The following is a 21,614-nucleotide window of genomic DNA, read 5'->3' on the forward strand; positions in this document are numbered from 1 at the left end:
TGGTTTCGTCAAAAGTGTTGTCAAATTTCTATTGGTTCACAATACTCTTCAACTCATTTAACTTTTACTCACCGTTTCAAAAACAATTAACTCTAGTCTGACTTGATTGACTAGACACGGAGTTTAAGAGTATAAAGAAGATTTTTAAATATATAATTGTAAACTAAAACATATTTAGAAAAATTGAGATAGTAATAATTAACAAAAACGGACTCACTCTCTCCCTTTTCTCATTATTACTCGGCCGCAAACTCTTAAAAATACACGCCTTAATTAATACTCTTGCCTAATAGAGTATTCATTTAGCACATTTTTAAGAAAATTGTAAATTACTAAGGATATGATTTTTTATATAATGGACAATTGTTATTAAAAAGACGAAGATATTTTTTAAAACTTTTATTCGAAACAAATATGAGAAAATTGGAAAAAAAATTCAGAAAATGTTTTTTTCATACCAAACACACTCCTAAGTTTAAGTAGGGAAAATCGTCTGATATACCTCTCAACTTTGTCATTTAGGGTTGATATACCCCTTGTTATGAAAGTGGCTCATATATACCCCTACTTGTAAACAAATGGCTCACATATACCCTTTTTCTCTAACGGAAATGAAAACAAAATAATTTTAGTCTAAATTTTTATTATTTTTTTCTAAAAAATATAATCCCATATGAATAAATTTAATCCTCGTCAAACATATTTTTTTTTACTTTATTTTGTTTCAATAACTAATTTATAATTATTATTTTGATGATAAAATTTATTTATGTTTCACTAATATTCTTGTAAAACTTATTGTAGATGATCAAATTTTTTCTTCGAATCCGAAATTAAATTACAATACACATACAGAAAAATAGTTTAATTTTTTATTCTTTAAACTAAGAAATGAAAGAAAAAAACAAAATAAGATAAGAAATTCAAATAATTATAATAAAAGAAGTCAAAAAATAATTTATGTATGAAAAAAAATTAAAATATACCTTGAACTTTGATAGAAGAATCATATTTACCCCTAAATAATTTTTTTTTAAAAAATTAGAAGTAATAAATATAAATTTAAAATTAATTTTTTAAAATTTGTTAAATGAAGGGTATATGCGAGCCATTTTGTAACGGCAGGGGTATATGTTAGCCGTTTGTATAACGGTAAGGGCATAGATGAGCCACTTTTATAACGAGGGGTATATAAGCTCCAAATGACAAAGTTGAGAGGTATATCAAACCCTTCTCCTATTTAAGTATTTAGCATATCATTTAATAGAATAAATTAAATAAATACTTTATATGAGAAAATTGAAAAAAAAAATTCAAAAAATGTTTTCCTTCATACTAAACACACTTCTAATCTAAGTATTTAGCATATCATTTAATAGAATAAATTAAATAAATACTTTAGATGAATATTAATTGGTATCTTGATTTAGATAGATAATTGGGACGGGACCTCATGTTCAAATTTTAAGAGAGATAAAAATATTAAATGATTCTTTTCATTGTTTTAGTGTTGTTGAATAGAATTATTTAATACATTTTATTAAAGGATGATGATAATTATTTTATCAAAATTAATCTAACTGTACGAAAGATCATCAAAATATTAATTAGTATCATCCAAAAAACAATTTCTTAAAAATCAGGCAACAAGATATGGAAATAAGATCTTTTGTTTTTTCTTATATTTGAATAAAAGAAAAAGACTACGTATTTAATATCTCATATGTAATATATAATGAATAATCTTTTTTTTTTTAATAAAAGTATCATAAAATTATAGAGCACTAGAAAAATCATTTCTTTTTGACTAATATGGCAGCACATGTTAAAATCCAATGATAATAAAAGAACATAGTACAAACTACTATTTAAATTGTAACTTTAATTTTTGTTAATGGATTTCAGTTTCACCTAAGCGTAATAATGATGGCATTTTTAGTTTGTTTTTAGCAAAAACTCAACTGGGAATAGCTTTTCTTATGTCTACTTTTTCTTGAGAGAGAATATTTGTACACCTTCCCATCCCTATTCTTATGGTGTTACATCTTTCACCAATCAATTATAAAGTTGAAATTTCATATGCCTATTTTATTTTACAAAATTAATTTTCTCTCTACTAACACTTTTACCATATAATTTTCTAAGAAAATTAAACATAAGTAATTAATGGCATTTTGTGTGGCATTTAACAACTTGCTTACATTCTTATATTATTTGTTCATGATGAGGGTCATTTTAATCCATAGATCGTAATCGCTTGGGGATCATATTGAGATTACTAAATGATGAGAATTTTATAATACAAGTAAAACATAAAAATTTTAGATTTATTTTTTAAATTAAAAATGTTAAGAGAAATAATACAAGTAAAACATAATGATGTAATGAAAATACTCTATCAAATAAAAAATTTGATCCTTTTCTAAATAGAAATATTGCTTATAGAAGAATATTAATCATTCATATAATTGTTGCCTCACTCGAGATAAGTTTTTCGAAACTAAAGTTAATTATTTTAAGGACAACAAAATCTCAAAAGAGATTGAATGAATTAGTTATATTATCAGTTAATATATAATTATTAAAATGAATTGATAACAAAACAACAATTAATTTATTTGAGATCTAAAAATGCTAGAAAAAATATATTTAAATAAAAGTATATATGATAGAAAAAAATATTAAAACCCCTCTATTAAGTTTTACACTAAGTTTCTAATCTTGAGTCAGCCCTACTCACGATTTTGCTATGCCAAATTAGTCTAATATTTTAGGAATCATTTAGAGAATGACAGAGAGAATGCATGAGAATTGCTAGAAATAAATGTATTGTAGATCAAAATTTTGATTTTTTACTTAGAGAAATTACAATGGATGCTCGAATGGCTAAAGTGAAAATAATAATTTATATATAAGTCGCTATATATTTAAATTTAGGTTCCCTTTTTAGAAATATCTATATGCGTAAAATATTTAGAAATTTTTTATGCAATTCTATAATCTTTCGTAAAAAATTATACAATCAATCATAAAGACTAGCCTACAACGTAAATCCTCCGCGCAAATAACTTTGTGCCACATGATACATGATAGGGTGGTGGATCTTCACAATGTTCTTCGTACCAATTCACTAGACAATGGCCAAATAGATACCATTAACATTGCGTATGGTGAATTCATAGCCTCATGTAATTTTTGCTTCTCAAGAACCTCACGAAATTAATAGCAGACAACTTAGGCATAGGGGGTCCGGATTGACGAAAAATGAGGACCATTTATGAATAGTAAAATTAAATTTATTGTTTTTTTTATGTATATAGAGCGGATCAAATTAAATTCCTATCGGCTAGTTTATGCATCACTAATATATCTACGCGTGACACGCTATTTAAAAAATAATAAACACTATATGATAATTTTAATGTACCACTCCAAATTAATATTTGGGGAAAATTTTGATGTATAGTGTTTGTGCATATAATTTGTTCTTATTTGGTAAATATTTAGGTCAAATTGTATTATTTGGGATCTTTTAAAAATTGAAATTTTATACCAATTTTTTTTTTTTACAAAAATATTCCCTGTAGTAGTTGTTTGCATTGTATATATAATTTTTTTTACGTGAACACCAATGTAGTGATGAAATATTAAGTGATGATATGGTTATTGATGAAAATTATGAACAGTCGGCTCAGGGTAACAAATTCATGTGCTTTGTCTATTTCATGATGCTTGTTACTCACTTCAAACTATCACATTGCTCTAGCGTCATGCGCATTACTTGTTATTTATTGCAACAAAAATCCAATTGACTTGTAATACAAATTTATGATTAATTTTGATAGTTTTTAAAACTTATGAATATAAAATATTTTTTAAAAAAATATTTTTTTAAAATATTTTGATCAAACAGATGGTCAAATTTTACCTAACCAAGAATATTCATAAATCATGGCTAAATGCTGGCTAATATATGTCACTTCAATATTGCGAAATGAATAGTAGTTTTATAATAATTATGGAAAGGGCAAGTAGGTCCGAATAAAAGATGTAAAGTTGTATAGTTTCTGCTTAATTAAGGGGTCCCAATGCGCTGGCTTCATCACGTATTTTACTAAATACAAAATGAAAAAATTGAACTCCAAATGTGAATTAGGATTCTTTAGCTTTATATTATTTGATCTTTGTACTTTTTAAGTTTTGATTTGTATTTTAATTAGAGATATATTTATTAAATTAATTTTATTAACAATATTTCAAAATTATAAATTTAATTACTACATTTTAATATTAAGCGTAATATAGAAAAAAGTAATAAAACCGCTTTATTCATTTTCTTCAACCATTTTCCTTGAATTCGACCTGTTTTTCAATGTTCTTCCCGGTTTTGGAGCTTCCGTTCTTCTCCGCAACACAATAAGGCCTTATTTGGTTGCACTTAATAGAGATCTGAATTTTAATCATTCATATTTAGCTCATTAAATATGTTTGATTTTAGATATGAATTTGAATGATTCAAATTCAGCCTATAAGTTTATTTTTTTTATTTTAGCAAAAAAAAACTATTAATGAGTGTAAATAGTTCTGAACGAATTAGATATGTAAGAGGCTCTTAACAACATTCGGATCATTTTGATAAATTATCAAATAATAAATCATATCTTCTCTGCTTTGGGCATGCATTTTTATCTCATAACTAAAAACTTTCTTTCTTAATTTTCTCGATCAAACACCATCTATTTTTCAACCGGTAAGTTTTTATAAATCCTTTCAAGTTTTTTTTTTATATTAAAATTTTCTTGTATTGATGTGTGTCGAGAACACTGGTTGTAATAATATTTTTGGTGTATTTGTTGTTTATCAAGTTTTTTCAATGAGAAAATAGTACTCCAAATCATATTTATTAAAACTTCTAAAATTTTTTTTTTTATCAAAAGTGATATATTTTGTTGAAATGAAAATTTTGTAATATTTTATTAATATAATTTTCATTTTTCACTTCTACAATCGATATTGAAAAAAAAAACATTAATTATTTAGTATTCAGATTTATAGACTACATCTTAATATTCAGATGTGTATTCAGATCAAAACTCAAGCCTTAATGCAAATCTTAATATTAAGATTTATATTCAGATTCAAACTTGTTAATCTTAATGAAAACAGATGAGGTCTTAATTTTTTTGAAAACAAATGAGGTATTAATTTACTAAATGGACAAGTAAAATAAAATAATTTTTTAAAATTAAAATCAAGTAAAATCAAACGTACAAAACATTTAATGAAATAAGTATGATTTGTAAGCGTAAATTTTGGTATCCTAATTATAATCAAATCAAATTTAGTTGTCCCCTCAAAATTGCACCACTTATTTAAATGGGAAAATGGTATATAATAAAAAATTACTAATTCAAATTAAAAGTTATTATTATAGTTTGATTTAATTATATCTCATAGTAAATTATTGTTGTTTCGCGCCTCTCCAGGTGAATCAAAGCTCGTCATTCTCGTTCTCTCTCTTGTCTCTCTCGCTTTTATACAAACATAAAAATATAAATATGTTTGTGTTTGCATAAATCGAGAGAAAATTTTATATATCACTCACTCACTCGTCTCTCTCACTTTATAAAAAAACGTAAATGTATAAAATGTGTTTGTTTAGTATAAAGCGAGCTAAATTTGTATATATACATATATTTTTGTTCCCCTCTCTCCCCTTTTCCAGATCTAGCTCGTCACTCTCACTCACCTCTCTCACTTTATACAAATATAAAATACATTGTGTTTGTGTTTGTATGAAGCAAGAGAAAAATGTATATACAAATACAAATGCACATATTTTCGTCCTATACGCTTATGATTATACAAATACAAATTTTCTCAGCCCAGCTTTTTTTTTTTGTCTTTCTGTCTTTCTCGCTTTATATAAAAACATATTATACAATTGATCTTTTATATATGTATACTAAAACAGATTATACAACTGTCTTCTTTTGTATATGTATATTGAATTATACATATTTTTGTTTTTCATGAAATACAATTATGAAAACTATAGTTATAACATATAAATGCAATTTCAATATTTGCTATATGTGAAAGTTACTCTACTTAAATTACTCGAGATTATAACAAAGGTGTGTGTATATATATATATATCAGAGAGAAAATTTTAGACCTATAATTTCTTTAACGGTTTTTAGTAGTAAAATTTTAAATGTCGAACCGATCAAATTTTTATCATATATTAATTTTTTTTATAACCATGCACCGATCATCTATAAGAGGGAAAATTTTAGACCTATAATTTCTTTAATAGTTTTCAATAGTAAAATTTTAAATGTCGAACCGATCAAATTTATATCATATATCATCCTTTTTACAATCATGCACCTATCATCGCAAAAACTCCGAATACACCTCTATTCTGAACCACGAAAAAAAAAAGTAGCATGCGCGAAACTTCATAAAAATAAATAAGTTAAAAAGCATAGGCTGAATTTGGAATTGGTCTGAAATCATCAAGTGTTATTATAGACATCAAAAAGTCAAAACAAGACATGAATTTATAATGTTTGTCTTTTTCTCATATAGACTTCGATGACAAAAAAGGCAGCTAATATTATAATAATTCACGTCTCTTATTTCACCAAAATAGAATCCAAACATACCTGTAGTCGTTTCGACTCATATGGTAACTATTTTTACCTCTAATTTTAAAATTGTGAGGTCACATTTTTATCCAAAAAAAAATAATCAAAAATCGAAGTTTGAAATTAAAAAAAACTATAGTATCTCACAATAAAAAGATCTTAAACCAATAGATGCTCAAATTATTTAAACTAGTAACTTAATATTCTCTCATAATCAAATGATTTTTTTTCATAAAAACATAATTATCTAACTTACATTTTAAATTATAACCCAATTTATTTACATTACAATTTTTTTAGCCCAAAACACGATTCGATATACAATATATATACAAAAAAATTACATATATACATTATTGATAATACTATATAAAGTTATAAAATATAGTGTACACAAGTGTGTGTATATATATATATATATATTAATTAATATATTGTTGTACAAATTCCTTTCACTTTTAACATTACACCAATTGACTCAAAGAAAATAGAGTAATAAAATTCTGACACATCAAAAGTGGTAACATAAATGTTACTCCTATTTAATATCAACAATATTTGATTTAAAAATTAATACACGTGGAGGTGAATGTGCATTCTTGCCTTGTTTGTGTTATGATATGAAAGTCAAATAAGTCATGATTATAATAAGTAGCAAATACACCAAAAGGGAAACACTAGGAAAAAGAACAATACTAATGTAAACAACTCAATAATATTGTCTCTACTCCAATAGAAAACTCTACTTATTTTACCACACATCATATAGTAAAAAATTATGTATATATATATATATATCAAGCATCAATTAACATATTAGATCCATCATCCAAAATCATAAACATGATACAACTAAATATATATGAAACAAAATTATAAAAGAAGAACATATCGATAGTATCAAGTGAAATTTCACTAAAAACGATTGTGAAAGAATAAAGTATACCCAAAGACCCTCGATTTATCGATTACATAGGGATTTCACGTGGGTTGGGCCCAATTAAAATTGGCTTCATATGCAAGTTGCGTTAATGGGCCCTTATTTATCTCTTTTAGGTAATCATAAATTTTGACAAATTCTTTTGCTTGGCCGAATCAAGTAAAAATGAGAGGCATTTAAAGGATGTCTAAACTTGGTAGCTATCCCTTTTTGTTATGATAAATTTTTTTACTATTTCATCTAATTTTAATAATGAAAATCATCATTTGATAAAAAAAAATAATCATAAAATAGTAAAAACCTTGTTATTTTTTTTATCTTTATAAAAATAGCGTCATTATATTATATTTTTTGACATATTTTTCTTCAATATTATACTATAAGCTTTTTTTCTTTTTCTGAATTTCAATATTTTCAAATTTTCATCAAGTTTTCTACTCTTATGTCTGAAGGATGTTAAAAAAGAGTGAAATTTAGCTGGAGTGGGTGGGTATGTAGTCCTTTCAAAGCCCAAAAAAGTAAACACATGTGTATGGGAAGCAAAACCTAGTAATTGATGCCTTGGAAAAAAAAAAAAGGAGTTAACAAGATTTTTTTTTTTTTCGAATAAATTGTGAATTCTTCTTATATATATATATGTCAATACTAATTTTTTTTAAAGATGTTTTTCGTTGCAAGCTTACATTGCTTATAGACGTAATATTAGAATAGGTTACTTATATTTGAACGATACTTTAAATCTTATATATTCGAAACGCAGACGTTAAAGTAATTGCATATCTTGTCTCCATAGATGCCTAGATTGCAAATGAATTAGATTCCAACGTCATAATCTCGATCGAATTATTCTTCACCTATTTAAAGTATTGGGGATAAAATAGTGGTCTTCTTTACACTTTGTTCATTTGTCTATCACATTAACTTATCCATCTTCCTTATTCTGTATCTATTTATTTGCTATTCTTTTGTTTCAAAGTTATTTCAAGTAGCATGATACATTTTTTTTGGTTCAAATATGATTGTAGACATACAAATATTTAGGGCAATGGTATCTCAAAGATTGGGATTGAATTAGCTATAATACTTTATACACTACGTCAAAAATAATTATTAGCAGTAATTTATTTTTAATTGCTTTTAAATATATTTTTTTAACGGCAATTAACATTTTTTGTATATGTTTCTAAAGCCTTTAACGACATTGGTCTAATGACGCTTAACTAATGTCGATAGGAACTTTAGCATTCTTTATTATAATGTCAATATTTATTATTGCTAAAAGTTTTTTTTGTTGTAGTGATATATGGGAGGTGGGATAACTAATTCAACCATGTTGGTAAATATCTCATGTGATTAATGATTATTATATATGATCTCATTAATCAAACAAGAGATAAAATAATAATTATATATTTACTCTCGGGGTTGTTCGAGTACAATTCATCATACCAAATAAGCACTAATATTTGTTTTAGACCAAGCATTTAAGAGTTTTTCGTTGTTGATAAAAATAAATAAATATTTAATTAAACATCATCACATAAATTGACGCGTTCTGACAATTTTTGAAAGCCTTGTTGTTGATGTTGAATCCCAAAGTGTCTACATATAACCAAAAGGCACAACTAGGGCCAAGTCACTCTATTCATGAAAATCTTTTATTTGCTTCTCTTCGATAAAAATTAAATCAATCATAATTCACAACAAGCATCGCTCAATTGAATCCTGTAATGTATTATAGATAAGCACATTCGAAATATTCTTTTAGGTGCAACATTAATATATAGTACAAGATAAGCATATGATTCAATGATACAAAAAATACAACAATTCCATTTAATTACACATTGTGATACAATCAGAAATGCATGGTCAGGAGGTTTCAAATGTTAAAGTAGCAACTTATGCATACATTACATTTACTGTCCTCGATTAATCGATCGCCGCCATAATTCCTGAAGAGAGTTTCGAAATAAAATTTGCAACAAAACAAAAAAGGATGATAATACATGCAATACATTATTACTGTATAACTGTTTAACCAAACATGGATTAGCTTGTTCGAATTATCAGATTAAAGCATCCATCCATGAATAAATCCATTCATATTGTGTGCAGTTGCCGCTGCATTCACCTCATCTGTATTAACAGGATTGTACCTAGAAAAAAAAATAACCACAGAAACAATCAAATGTAATAGTAATAACATGAAAATTATTCACTACATGATAGTAACGATTTAGAAACCGATCAAATATCATATCTAAACAACAGAAACTCTCATCTATTCCCATTTAGCTATGTATAAGCTATAGATTATATGAAAATCCAACTAACTATATAGGAGCTATTTTGCGATGGATTATCTAGGAACTATTTTTACTAGAAGTATTTAAACCTGTTATAACAATGATCAACTTTACTTCACAATCTTAACTACGTTCTGTTGAATTAGGTCACACCCCCAAAACTAGCTCAAAGAGAGTAGGATTGTCAAAGCCTTATAAGAAGCCCACCCATCACATTAATCATCAATATGAGACTTTTTGTTATTCATTAACATTTAATCTAGAGTGACCTGTTATAATAAATAATGTAATGTTGGACTATATTGATTATTGGCCTTTTTTTTTTCCTTATAATAACTTATGTCAATTGTGTGTGCCCAGTACTGTCCATCCACTAATCAAGTAAGATATATAGTACGATTACATTAGTACACGTACCAAATAACTTTTGTTAGGGCTTTAAGAGCATTCCCCACATTTTTGTTTATGTTAGACCGTACCTTGGTGCACATTGATTTATTAATCGAAATAAAAGTAAAAAAAATTGAAATTATTTTTAATAATAATAAAAGTAATTACCCAAAATGTGGAGAAGAAGAATGCAATCCAAGAGGCTGAAAGAAACCCTCTGTGTTAGGGAGACGATTTTGTTGATGCATAAGTTGATGATCACCTCCATCTTCCCAACACAATCGAAGTGGAAATCCAGCTACACTTTCTTCTAACTAATAAAAAAAAACACAACACCAATATCATCAGTATAAATACTTCTTATGTTATCGAGTTACCTAAGTATTTAGATTTATAATTTTGAAAATAAAATAAGTTATTCATTACGCACGGCTATCAAGTTAGTTTACCTTTCTACGGAGTAATCTATTAGATTCTGCAAGCATTTGCTCCTGTAAAATTAAAATTCATCGTAAATTTTAAATAGAAGTCAGGACTTTTGGGCAGATTCCAGTATCCGACCCATCTCTTTCTGCCGATTCCCCGTCCACAAGGAATCGTGATGTCTTTCTACGGAATTGCGGGTCCCAGAAAAAATGGCTGTTGTTGAATCAGCTGTGAAATACGCTCTTGCTCACGAATCTGCTGTTCTAGCTCAGACCAGGCTATCTCCGAGAAAATAGGGGTCCCGAACGGGAGAAGAATAAGGCAGGCTGTCCTTTGACTAGTTTGTTGTTTTTTCACGACTGGAGTGGGAGAGTCAGAGTCGAAAAGAGGATTCCGCCTACATAGGGTAGAAAAGAATGCTTTGCTCTGCGTCGAACTTCAGCCCCTTCGAGTTGGCCGTGAAACACTCCGCCTGGGGAGTACGGTCGCAAGACCGAAACTCAAAGGAATTGACGGGGGCCTGCACAAGTCCCGGTGTGAACTCCCCTACTGATCTGACTCCGGCGGATTCTCGAGAAGAGAGGAGCCGTGGTGGTCCCCCCCGGACCGCCCGCAAAATCTTGAGAAAGTCTTTCATTTGTCTACCATTATAGACAAGCCCATCCATTTCTCGCGCATAATTATTCCATTTATTAATTATTGGAAATTTGTAGAATTTTATAATTACCTTTTGTTGAAGATCTGCAAGCTGATCCAGCATGAATTGTGTCTGCAAATTAAAAACAATGTCGTAGGATACGATTGGCAAAATGAATAAAAAAGTAATCATATAATCCGACTCATTTTTTAGTGAATAATATGGATTTTCGTATTAGGTATAATGCATAAATATGCCCTTTAATTTGATTTTATTTCACATTTATGTCATTCAACTTTGTTTATACATAAGTAAGCACTTAAACTTGTATAAATTTGAACAAATAGACACATGAGTCCTGCGTGACACAATACACTTAGGACACCATTTAGGACGAAAAATGACATGTAGGACATATATATCTATTTGTTCAACATTATATAAGTTTAAGTGTTTGTTTGTATACACCCAAAGTCGAAGAGGTATAAATGTGATTTAAAACCAAGTTAAAGGACATATTTATGCATTATGCCTTCATATTATATATCGATTAACTTAGTTTTTTCAAAATTAAAAATAGACAAATCAAATATGATATATACATATATATATATTCTTTTGTTAAGACTATTTTTGACTCGCTCATCTTGTTTAGTTTTTTTTTGTTTTTTGTTTTTTTAATATATGACCTATGTTCATTATTCATCTTTATAAACTATCTATCAGTTAGGATTTATGTATAATTAGTTTATAAACAAAATGACTGTTGTAAGCAAAGACAAGATAGTTTAATTCGCAATCTACCCATAATTGCAAGGATCAATAACATATCTTATTGTTGAGATTTCAAATTTTACATTTTAAAGAAATTGTATACTTCAAACTCAAACAAAAATAAAGGTATTGTGAATTTCTGTGAGTAAAATAATGTGAGGATCAACAGATAGCAAACTTATTGGGCTAGCAATTAAGGTAACTTTTAGATGATTTTTCTGTATAATTAGATTAAATAATTTACCTTCCTTGACCTGATTTGCTTTAAGGAAGACTCTAATTGATTCTCAAGCTGCTCAAGGTCCTTCGAGCTTAACGTGCCCAAATCTTCACCAAGAAAGTTTCTGTGTAATTTTCATTAAAAAAATATCAAATTAAATCAATGGTTGGACATAAGGACCATATTAAATAACGTATTTAAATTAATAATACATCAAATTATATTTAATCTGAATCTCGAAAAATAAAAACATGAGAATTCATTTGAGATAAAGATAGTGAACAGAAATTACCTCTGAGATCGTTGGAGGAGCTCAACTCTAGCTTTTAGCCTCAGATATTCGTGGTAGTTATTCTGTAAGAAAACAATTAATTTAAGGGTCTGAAATATCAATATGAAAGATGCTCACAAGTTAAATAGATGAATAACAATAAAAAATGAAAGAAAAAAAAGGGTCATTTAAATGAAAATCGTCGATTTTAAAATTTTATGAATCAACGATTATAATCCGATAGATAGAATTGTTTTGCATTGACTTATAGGATTCTCTCACCCTAATTAATTAAAGTAAGGTCTTTGGTATGAAAAATTCTATTTAAAAAGTATTATGTGGTGAATATTTTGTTGATTTATTTTATTCACTTATATGGTTAGTTTAAATTTTGAACTTTTTGTAATTTATGAAAGTATGAACCGATATAAAATTAGTCAGGGCTCCAATGAAAAAATAAATTAAAAAAAGAACATTTCCTGTATGCATGATGGTTTTTATTTATTTTTTGAGTGAATATGCGCTTCAAAAAAATTTAATTAGTTTTTGTTAGAACAAAATTAATTAATGCAAAATTAACTATTTTTCATCCAAGACTCAACTCAAGAAAATTTTAAAAACAGTTTTTCGAAATAAGTTTATTTTCCTATTAAGAATAACTTATCAAGAAATGAAATATGGATTAGATAAACTAATAAAACAAAAGAAACTACTATATATTATTAGACAGATAATATCTTACCCAGTAAGTTTATGGTATGGTTATTTTAAACTTTTTTGGGATTATTATTTCGAAAAACTGTTAGGATAAATTAAAGAATCGCTACTATTATTTTACTGCAATTCAACTTGGAGTAAAGTTCAATGTTTTCGGGAGTTCGATGAATTCACAAAGCTATTTCATATAAAAACTCAAAAATAACTCAAATTTGGGTGCGCCAGGATAAAATTCCCGATAGCTTGCAAACCATATAGGAAAAGTAACCCACAGGCCACGGACAAGTCCAATCCGACAAACTCGACCAAAAAGACATTACTATTGTTTGTGAGACGCTTCAAACTTGAGATCTCCAGCGTGGATTCCCAACTCAGCAGCCCATACTTATATTTATATTAAATAACTTTCATTTCTAAATATCCATTTCAGTTTTCTCCAAATATTCCTTTTTTCTAAATTTCAAACTCTTATGTCACTAACTGACCAAATAATATTATCATGGAAAAGATGAACAGATCAAAGAGTACATGATAATTATAGTAAGAATATTTAAAAAATTAAAAACATAATTTAATTTGTTATTTTTAAACTAAAATATGTCGAATCTATTAAAATATTCTTAAATTTTGTGATTTTTAAATATACTAGTTAAAAAGTTATTACTTATTACTGATAAATAAAGAGTTGCCAAAAATAAATAAAATGATGCATATTAATCAAAACTAATTATTTTTTTTAAAAAAAAAGCCAAATAAATTAAAATATAAAGCAGTACCTGAGTATCAGTAACTGATTGGTTGGCTTCCAAAGTAGCATAGCTGCAACGTTGGTACTTTTCAATTGTTTTCACCATGCTGCATTAACAATATGAAACATCTACTCTTTTATTTTTTGTTTTATTACATTATTGTTTGGTATTTATATAGAAGTATAATTAAATTTAAATTAACAGCGAAAGTTTCACATTGAAAAATAAAACACTTATTTACAAAGGCAAGTTTGTATCAAGGGGACTTGAATATAATGATCTCTTAGTTAAAGCGAAATTAATACTTATCACTTTACCATGGCAATCCAGTAAACATCTATTAATTTCATTTGATTCTTTTTTTTTAACACGTTGCAGTGCATTATTATGAAGAAAAACTCCCAAGTTCTATAGTAGGTCATTTTAAATTCAATAAAGATCCTAATTACCACACACACAAAAAAAAAGAGGCTTTTTCCTATTATCAATTAACTAACCGAAAAATAAGTGCTAAACATAAATCACATATTTAATTATTGAAAAGGAAGAATTGATTAACTCGTGCACAAAATTATAGAGAAGCATATGTTCTGAGGAGAGTATTGAAAAAATTGATAATGAAGGTGCATAATTAAGGGTCTAGATAAACTCATGTTGTTTAGATTTATTGACTTACAAAATAATATTAATTAAACATACATAAATGAAATGTAGTCCTTTTAATCAAAATATACTTAACTTACCTCACTTTGAGTCAGGATTAATAAAAAACAGTCTATACACTACTGCCCTCGTATTTATAAGATTACACTAAATAAATTATTATCGATGTAATTTCTAGCAGTAAAATTAACAATTTATATGAACTCGGGGTCACAAATTTTGAAAATTATCTGGTGGAAATAATTGTTATTAATTAATCTTAACAAAAATATTTAAAATTATGGCTGCTTATTGGAAACCAACATAAGCAGCCTTTGTTTATCCGTCTTGGGAATTAAAGAACAAAAATAACAGATTTTTTATCAACTGTCAAACATGACACCTAGTCTGCAAATCAAATCTTAACAGTAAAAATATTGTAACATGTAAAATTTATAATAATATTTTCAGAATTTTTAAGTTTCGATTCCCAATAATCTGATACGATTTTTCATATAATCACTAAACTAACTCTATCTCATAAATATAAAATTAAGAAGAATTATAATTTTTTTGAAATAAAAACTTTCAATCGAGTAATTATCTAATCATCAACCCTCAATAGTTTCATTGAAAAATTGAACGAAAATCTATCGGAACTCATTAAAAAAATTCAATCTACAGATCAAAAAATAACTCAATGTATGGGAAATCTTTTTCCTAAAAGAATAATCAAGAACATTCTGATCTTAAACGCTTTTAAAACAATTAGAACAAAAAAAAAACATAAAAAAGAAAAAAATTCCATATACACAAAAGTTCCAAAAATAAATATACATTAGTAGATCTTTCAAAATCAACTATTTAAAATATATTTATATAAAGAGACAGAAAAAAAAAGAAAAAAAGGATCTTATATGTATATAGTAAAAATACAGTACATATATAATTCAATATATATAAAGACAACATAGATCTTGCATTATAATTGAAGTCAGAGATAAAAAAAAAAAAAAGAATTACTAAATTTAATGAAAGTACTTTGTAAATCAATTAAGGGTTTTGGTAATGAAGGACTTAAGGTTTTTTTTTAAAAAAAATAAAATCTTTGATGTTAATATAATAAAATAAAAAATACCTTGAAGTGCTGCAAAATTCATAGAGTTTACCCCTATTAGAGAAGATTATAAGGGCAACTTCAGCATCACAAAGAACAGAAAGTTCATAAGCTTTTTTAAGAAGTCCATTTCTTCTCTTAGCAAAAGTGACTTGCCTATTTATTTTATTTTCTATTCTCTTAAGCTCAACTCTTCCTCTTCCCATTGAGAAATCAATCTTCAATTTTTTCAGAGATTTTAAAAAAAATAAGAAAAGAAGGGGGGATTATTGGTTACAAGCTCAACTACTTTTGGATAACAAAAGGTACAAATTAAAATAAATGAAAGAAAGAGAGAGTTGGAAATATGGAAACCCTGGGACTTTCTCTATCTTTGGTACCTTTCCATTTACACCCCCACTAAAAAACCCAAAAGTTAAAACAAAGAGCATCTAACTATTAATATCACGTTAGAAACGTGCGATCATGTCATTTAAAAGTTTATATCGATAGAGATAGTACATTTTTGTTATTTAATTATAGGGGGAAAAAAACAAATATATCTTTGAATTATCATTAATAATATGCAGATATCTTCCGTCATACTTTTGGGACGATATTGGTGTCCCCACCGTCCAAAAACTAGAGCATATATATCCTTTACTCTAATAAGACTGAACAGAGACACGTGACACAATCATATTCATTGATCATATATTCAATATGAAAATGACAAGTCGGTGGATAAGATTATGACAATTGTATGTCTGTTAGTTTAAAGGGTATATATGTTCTATTTCTGGGTGGCAGGGCACCAATATGTCAAAAGTATGACGAAAAGTATTTGCTTACGACAAAAACGATACTTGGGGGTTATATTTGTCTTTTTTCCCTTAATGGTATCCTCAACAATTGTCAAGCTAATAAAGCGCTACTTCTAATTATTCAAATGATCGAGTTATTTTATGTATGTTAATATTGCAAGCGACTTAATATCTCCAAACATTGTTCGAACTCAGCACGTACAATTATCAAACCAAAGAGCAAAGTAGGTCTCGACAAAACGAAGAGTATCATAATACCTCGTTCGTTATTCTTTCCTAAAATATAATTTTTATGTTGAAAGTAAAAAAAATTAGCATAAAAATTAATCTATTACGACTGACGCGTTGTTCAAAGTCGAGAGAATAATTTAAAGTGGTAGGAAATCAAAATTGATTTGGGTATTTATTTAACTCATATTATAATAGGCTTTTTTTGTTTTAATAATTCACTAGGAATATATTCTCTTTTTCAAGATAAATTAGGTTTTGCAATGCTATTATATATAAATAGAAACATTACTAGCAAATTTTTTGAGTGTTAGAAGTAGTAGAAAATTATTTATTTAAGTAAATGTATAGAATTTTGAATGATGGAGAAATGTTGAAAGATTATTAAACTGTGAAATAAAAGGATTGTGTTGGCTTATTGGACGGTTTTTAATTAATGAAGGAATATTGGACGGTTGCTGATTGATGAAGACAGAAAATAATTTGAACGAAAATGATGAATATTGTGAAAATATCTAATTATGTCATTTTAAGGGAAAAATTAATTTCACTTCAAATATAATTAGAGTATTATTAGAATTTTCTTTTTCTTTCTAAATAACACAACAATTTCCTTTTGTCAAATCAACCAAGTTATTAGCATCCTATGGATCACACCTAACAAATGTACATAACTTCTTCTATTCTGATTTTTATGTCTCATTTTTCTTTTTAGTTATTAAAAAAAATATATTCAGTTTTATTTTATTTTTAAAATTCTCATTTCACACTTTGTAATTATTAATTATTTATTTTAATTCATTATCAAATTATATCCTATAAAGTAGAACTAGTGTAAAAACAAATTATCTTTATTTTTAATCGAGTCAACTCGTCCTTCATACCCAAAATGTATCCCACACTCACTCTATTAACATACAGTGAGTAGTACATGATAAGTTTGTTAAATAAATTTTATACCATCAGTACATGCAATTTTATGTCAATAAATTACAAATATAGATATTTGTGTAGTGCACCCTTCTTTTATAGTAATAGATTTTTAGAGTTAGCTAGTAAGTGTATAATATCCCTTGATTTAATAACAATTATTCACTATATTATATTGAGATGTTTATCAATATTTTTTTACTTTATAAAATTAATAAATAATTTTATATTAAGTTTTTAATTTATTATTATTATTATTAATTATAATAATTTCTGTTATATTTTTCAAAATATTATTAAAAAATTATATAATAAAATTACTCTTCTATTCCTAATTTATTAAAAAGTATTTAAAGTCCGTCGATTATAAGAACTATTATTGAACTGAGAAAAAATAGTAAATTTGTACTTTTCAGATACTTAACTTTTTGTGTAGATTAATGTTTTAGCACATCGTAATATCTATTGGACATGAACAACAACCTTAAACAGTGAACCTTTTACCCTTTCTCTCCGTCTCCGTATCGATACTTTATTGGTACCTTTTTTTTTCATACCTAATATTTCCCCTCCCAATGTTGTAATATTAGTATATTTTTGGGCACAATGATATTTTATGTTATTTAGCTTTTTACTTTTATATTTTAACTACAAATCAAAAGAAGATTAGTTTAATCGAAAATTGAAAAAATATCATAGTCTCTTCGTCTATTTTTAATTATCATAATTTCTATTTTTAAATTTAACCTATAAAAATTTTGACTGACATTTTAAGATGTAATTTTAATCAAATTAATATACAGAAATTTGCTATTTATTGTGTTTTTTTTATATAATATCTTTATTTTTTATTTAAGATATTAAATTTATGTAGTCTAATTTAATTTTAAAAATTAGTTAAATTGACTTTCGAAAAATTTCACATGACAAATAAAATGAAAGAAAGGAGTAGTTTTTTTAATTTTTTGGCCAAATTCTAACCAATTTTTTTTATCATTCAGCACTTTCCTAAGTAATACACCGATTAGTTACGAGTAAACCTATGTAGTAATATTTCTTTATATATATATATATATATATATACTATATTTAAAAAAATAATAATAATTGTTTATTATATTACAAAAAAGAGTGAATTAGTAAAGTTATCTTCCTATTTATGATTTATTAAGTAACATGAATAATAACTAGTCAATTAATATGCCGCGAGGGGAACGTTAGTTATTACACATTTTGTCTTGTGTAAGATGATACAAAAATAGTTAATAATTTATATATTTATTAATTGATCATACCTGTTTCTAAATTTTCATGTATCATATTAATTTTATATATTGATAACTTATATTTTATTTAGTTATGGAATATGTATTACTTACGAAGAAGTCCCTAAACAAAGGGGATAGGACTTAAAAGGGGATTGGTTAAAATCCTAATGATGAAGAAAATGATTTTTGAGATATTATATATTAGTTGAATTATTAAATAAGAAATAACTTTTTTCTGAAAATAAAAAAAGAAGTTGAAGCCAGAAGCCCAAAATAACATCACATGGTTGAAGTGATAGTATTACTTTTAGGATTCGCGCTTGAACTTTTTTTTTTTTTTTTTTTTTATGATTCATTTTTTATTTGATTACTTAATTAATGATTATTATCTTAAAAAAAAATATCATAATTTTGATGAATGATTTTATTAGGAGAAAAAGAAATACATAACGCTAGAAAGGCATCGATTTATCTTATGTACTTATGCATGTAATGATAAATTAATGTTTCACATCCTTATAACTTTTGGACATGAACCCCCAGTGATGACATTTTCAGTTTAGATAAATTACAGGTTACTTTCGATCTATTTTTACCTTTTATCAAATTTATTATCGCTTATCTCTTGCACCTCCTTGCTGGAGCATTTGTGCTCCCTCTCTTAAAAAAAATAAATTGTTTCAGTAGTCTATAATGAAAAAACTTGATCTAACTATAACAATATTTGAAATTTTATGACAAACGTTAACAAAAACATTTTTGAAAGTGAGAAGTAATAAGTTGACATTTGACTCTTTTGTACTAGTGCATACACCACTTGTAAGTGTTGAATTTACACTCATCAGCAAGAAAAAATAAAACATAAAGACCACTAGACCAATATCTCCCTATTAAGATTTCATGTCACACATTCTAATTCTAATTTAATTTAACACGAATTTTTAAAAAAGATAAAGAAATTTTTTTAGTTGTATCGTCCTAAAATTAAACATATCAGAATGTCTTTTAATTTAATAATCTTAAACATGTGAGGTAGAAAATTGAAATTAATATGTTGCCAAAAAAGAAAAGAAGACATTGTTTTTTTATTCAGCTTAATAAGAAAGATAAATATATCTCGAACTATCGTAAATGAGTTGCAGATATCCTCGGTAATATTTTTGAGAAATTAGTGTTATTACCGTCCAAAAACAAGAGCATATATACCATATTTGCTCTAGTTTTTAGATGACAGAGGTACCAATGTTCCAAAAAAATAACTAAGAATATCTGTATATCATTTACGATTATTCGAATATATATTTATCTATTTTAATTGAGGGACTATTAAATTTCAATTTTCTATATGATATATGTTAAATTATAAGACATTGTGATATTTTTTTACGTATTTTTGATTTAAAAATATATGATTCAAAAGTTCTTTCTTTTTTAAATTATGTATCAGACCAACACTAAACAAATGAATTAAAACTCAAAGAGTACATATGCTGATAGAGTTAATTTATAAATATTTGATTTTAACTATCAATCTGCTTTATGGAAACAGTGTATTATCTGAGGGTTATTTAGTAGTATTAGAAAATATTCGTAATAAAAAAAAAAAAAAGAGGAAGAGAAACATTAGTGATTGATGTGATTAGACGTATGAATAAGAAGGAATATTGATAGGTCTCTTCTTTGAGTGACATATGCGCACAGTATAATTAAACAGTACAATAAAACACACTATCAATAATGCTACATGAAAAATAATTATAGACAAAGGTACATAGAGAGAAATTATTCGATTTCTTTTAAAGGATGAAAATACAATAAGTGAGAATCATTTCTATTTATAGGGGAAACAATTAGATCGATTTTAAAAATAAACTAATACTAATTGATTTTTTGTTTTTTCAAAAATATATTTTTATAATGAATAGTTCTCGAAAACTTTAAGGAGAAAAAGGAAAAGGAAGAGAATAATATATTTTAAAAGAAGACAATGAAGAAAACAATGATGGGATGGGAAAAGGAAAAAAAGTAGGGACATTGAAATAAAATAAAATCTAGCTGAAAGAAAAAAAAAAGTTTTAAGTACTTCCTTTGGTCTAATAATATAAATGAACAAATGTATACTTTTTCAAGTGTAATAATGAATTACTAAGATGCTAGAATACCTTTTAAGAAAAATATTAATTAAAGATAATAGAAAATTATCTCAATTTCTATCATTTGAAAATTTTATAATTTTTTTTACTTTTCGTGATGTATCAATCGGATGTATCATTTTACGTAATGTATCAGAACATACGCGATGTATAAAAGCATTACTTTACACAATGTATCAGTTAGATACATCACTTTATGAGATGTATCCGTTGAATATAGCACTTTACACAATGTATCAAGGATGTTGACTGATGTATTTGAAACCTAGACATAATGTATCGGGATATTCAAGGATGTATCTGAAAGCAAAAACGTGATATATTAGAATATTTTGGAATGTATCTGAGTTCTATCAAATTTAATGGACTTTTGTAATTTGAAAAAGA

General features: G+C 26.4%; 1 protein-coding gene across 3 annotated transcripts; it reads right to left on the reverse strand.

Moving 5' to 3' along the window:
* Positions 1–9,398: 9,398 nt before the first annotated feature.
* Positions 9,399–16,255, reverse strand: MADS1 (MADS-box protein 1). Of its 3 annotated transcripts, NM_001247451.2 has the most exons (8): positions 15,867–16,084; positions 14,114–14,192; positions 12,642–12,703; positions 12,374–12,473; positions 11,446–11,487; positions 10,742–10,783; positions 10,461–10,606; positions 9,401–9,752 (listed from the first exon to the last, which is right to left on the reverse strand). In NM_001247451.2, the coding sequence occupies exons 1-8, from the start codon at positions 16,049–16,051 to the stop codon at positions 9,668–9,670; spliced, it is 741 nt and encodes a 246-aa protein (NP_001234380.1). In that variant the 5' UTR covers positions 16,052–16,084; the 3' UTR covers positions 9,401–9,667. The 3 variants fall into 3 exon arrangements, 2 of the variants coding, with proteins under 2 accessions (XP_010318407.1, NP_001234380.1); XR_011219881.1 differs by having other exon boundaries at positions 9,399–9,752; positions 10,742–11,487; positions 15,867–16,221; XM_010320105.4 differs by lacking the exon at positions 10,742–10,783 and having other exon boundaries at positions 9,399–9,752; positions 15,867–16,255.
* Between the last annotated feature and the right edge of the window lie 5,359 nt (positions 16,256–21,614).

The sequence above is a fragment of the Solanum lycopersicum genome, chromosome 3 (genome assembly GCF_036512215.1).
Source record: "Solanum lycopersicum chromosome 3, SLM_r2.1".
Taxonomy (NCBI): Eukaryota; Viridiplantae; Streptophyta; class Magnoliopsida; order Solanales; family Solanaceae; genus Solanum; species Solanum lycopersicum.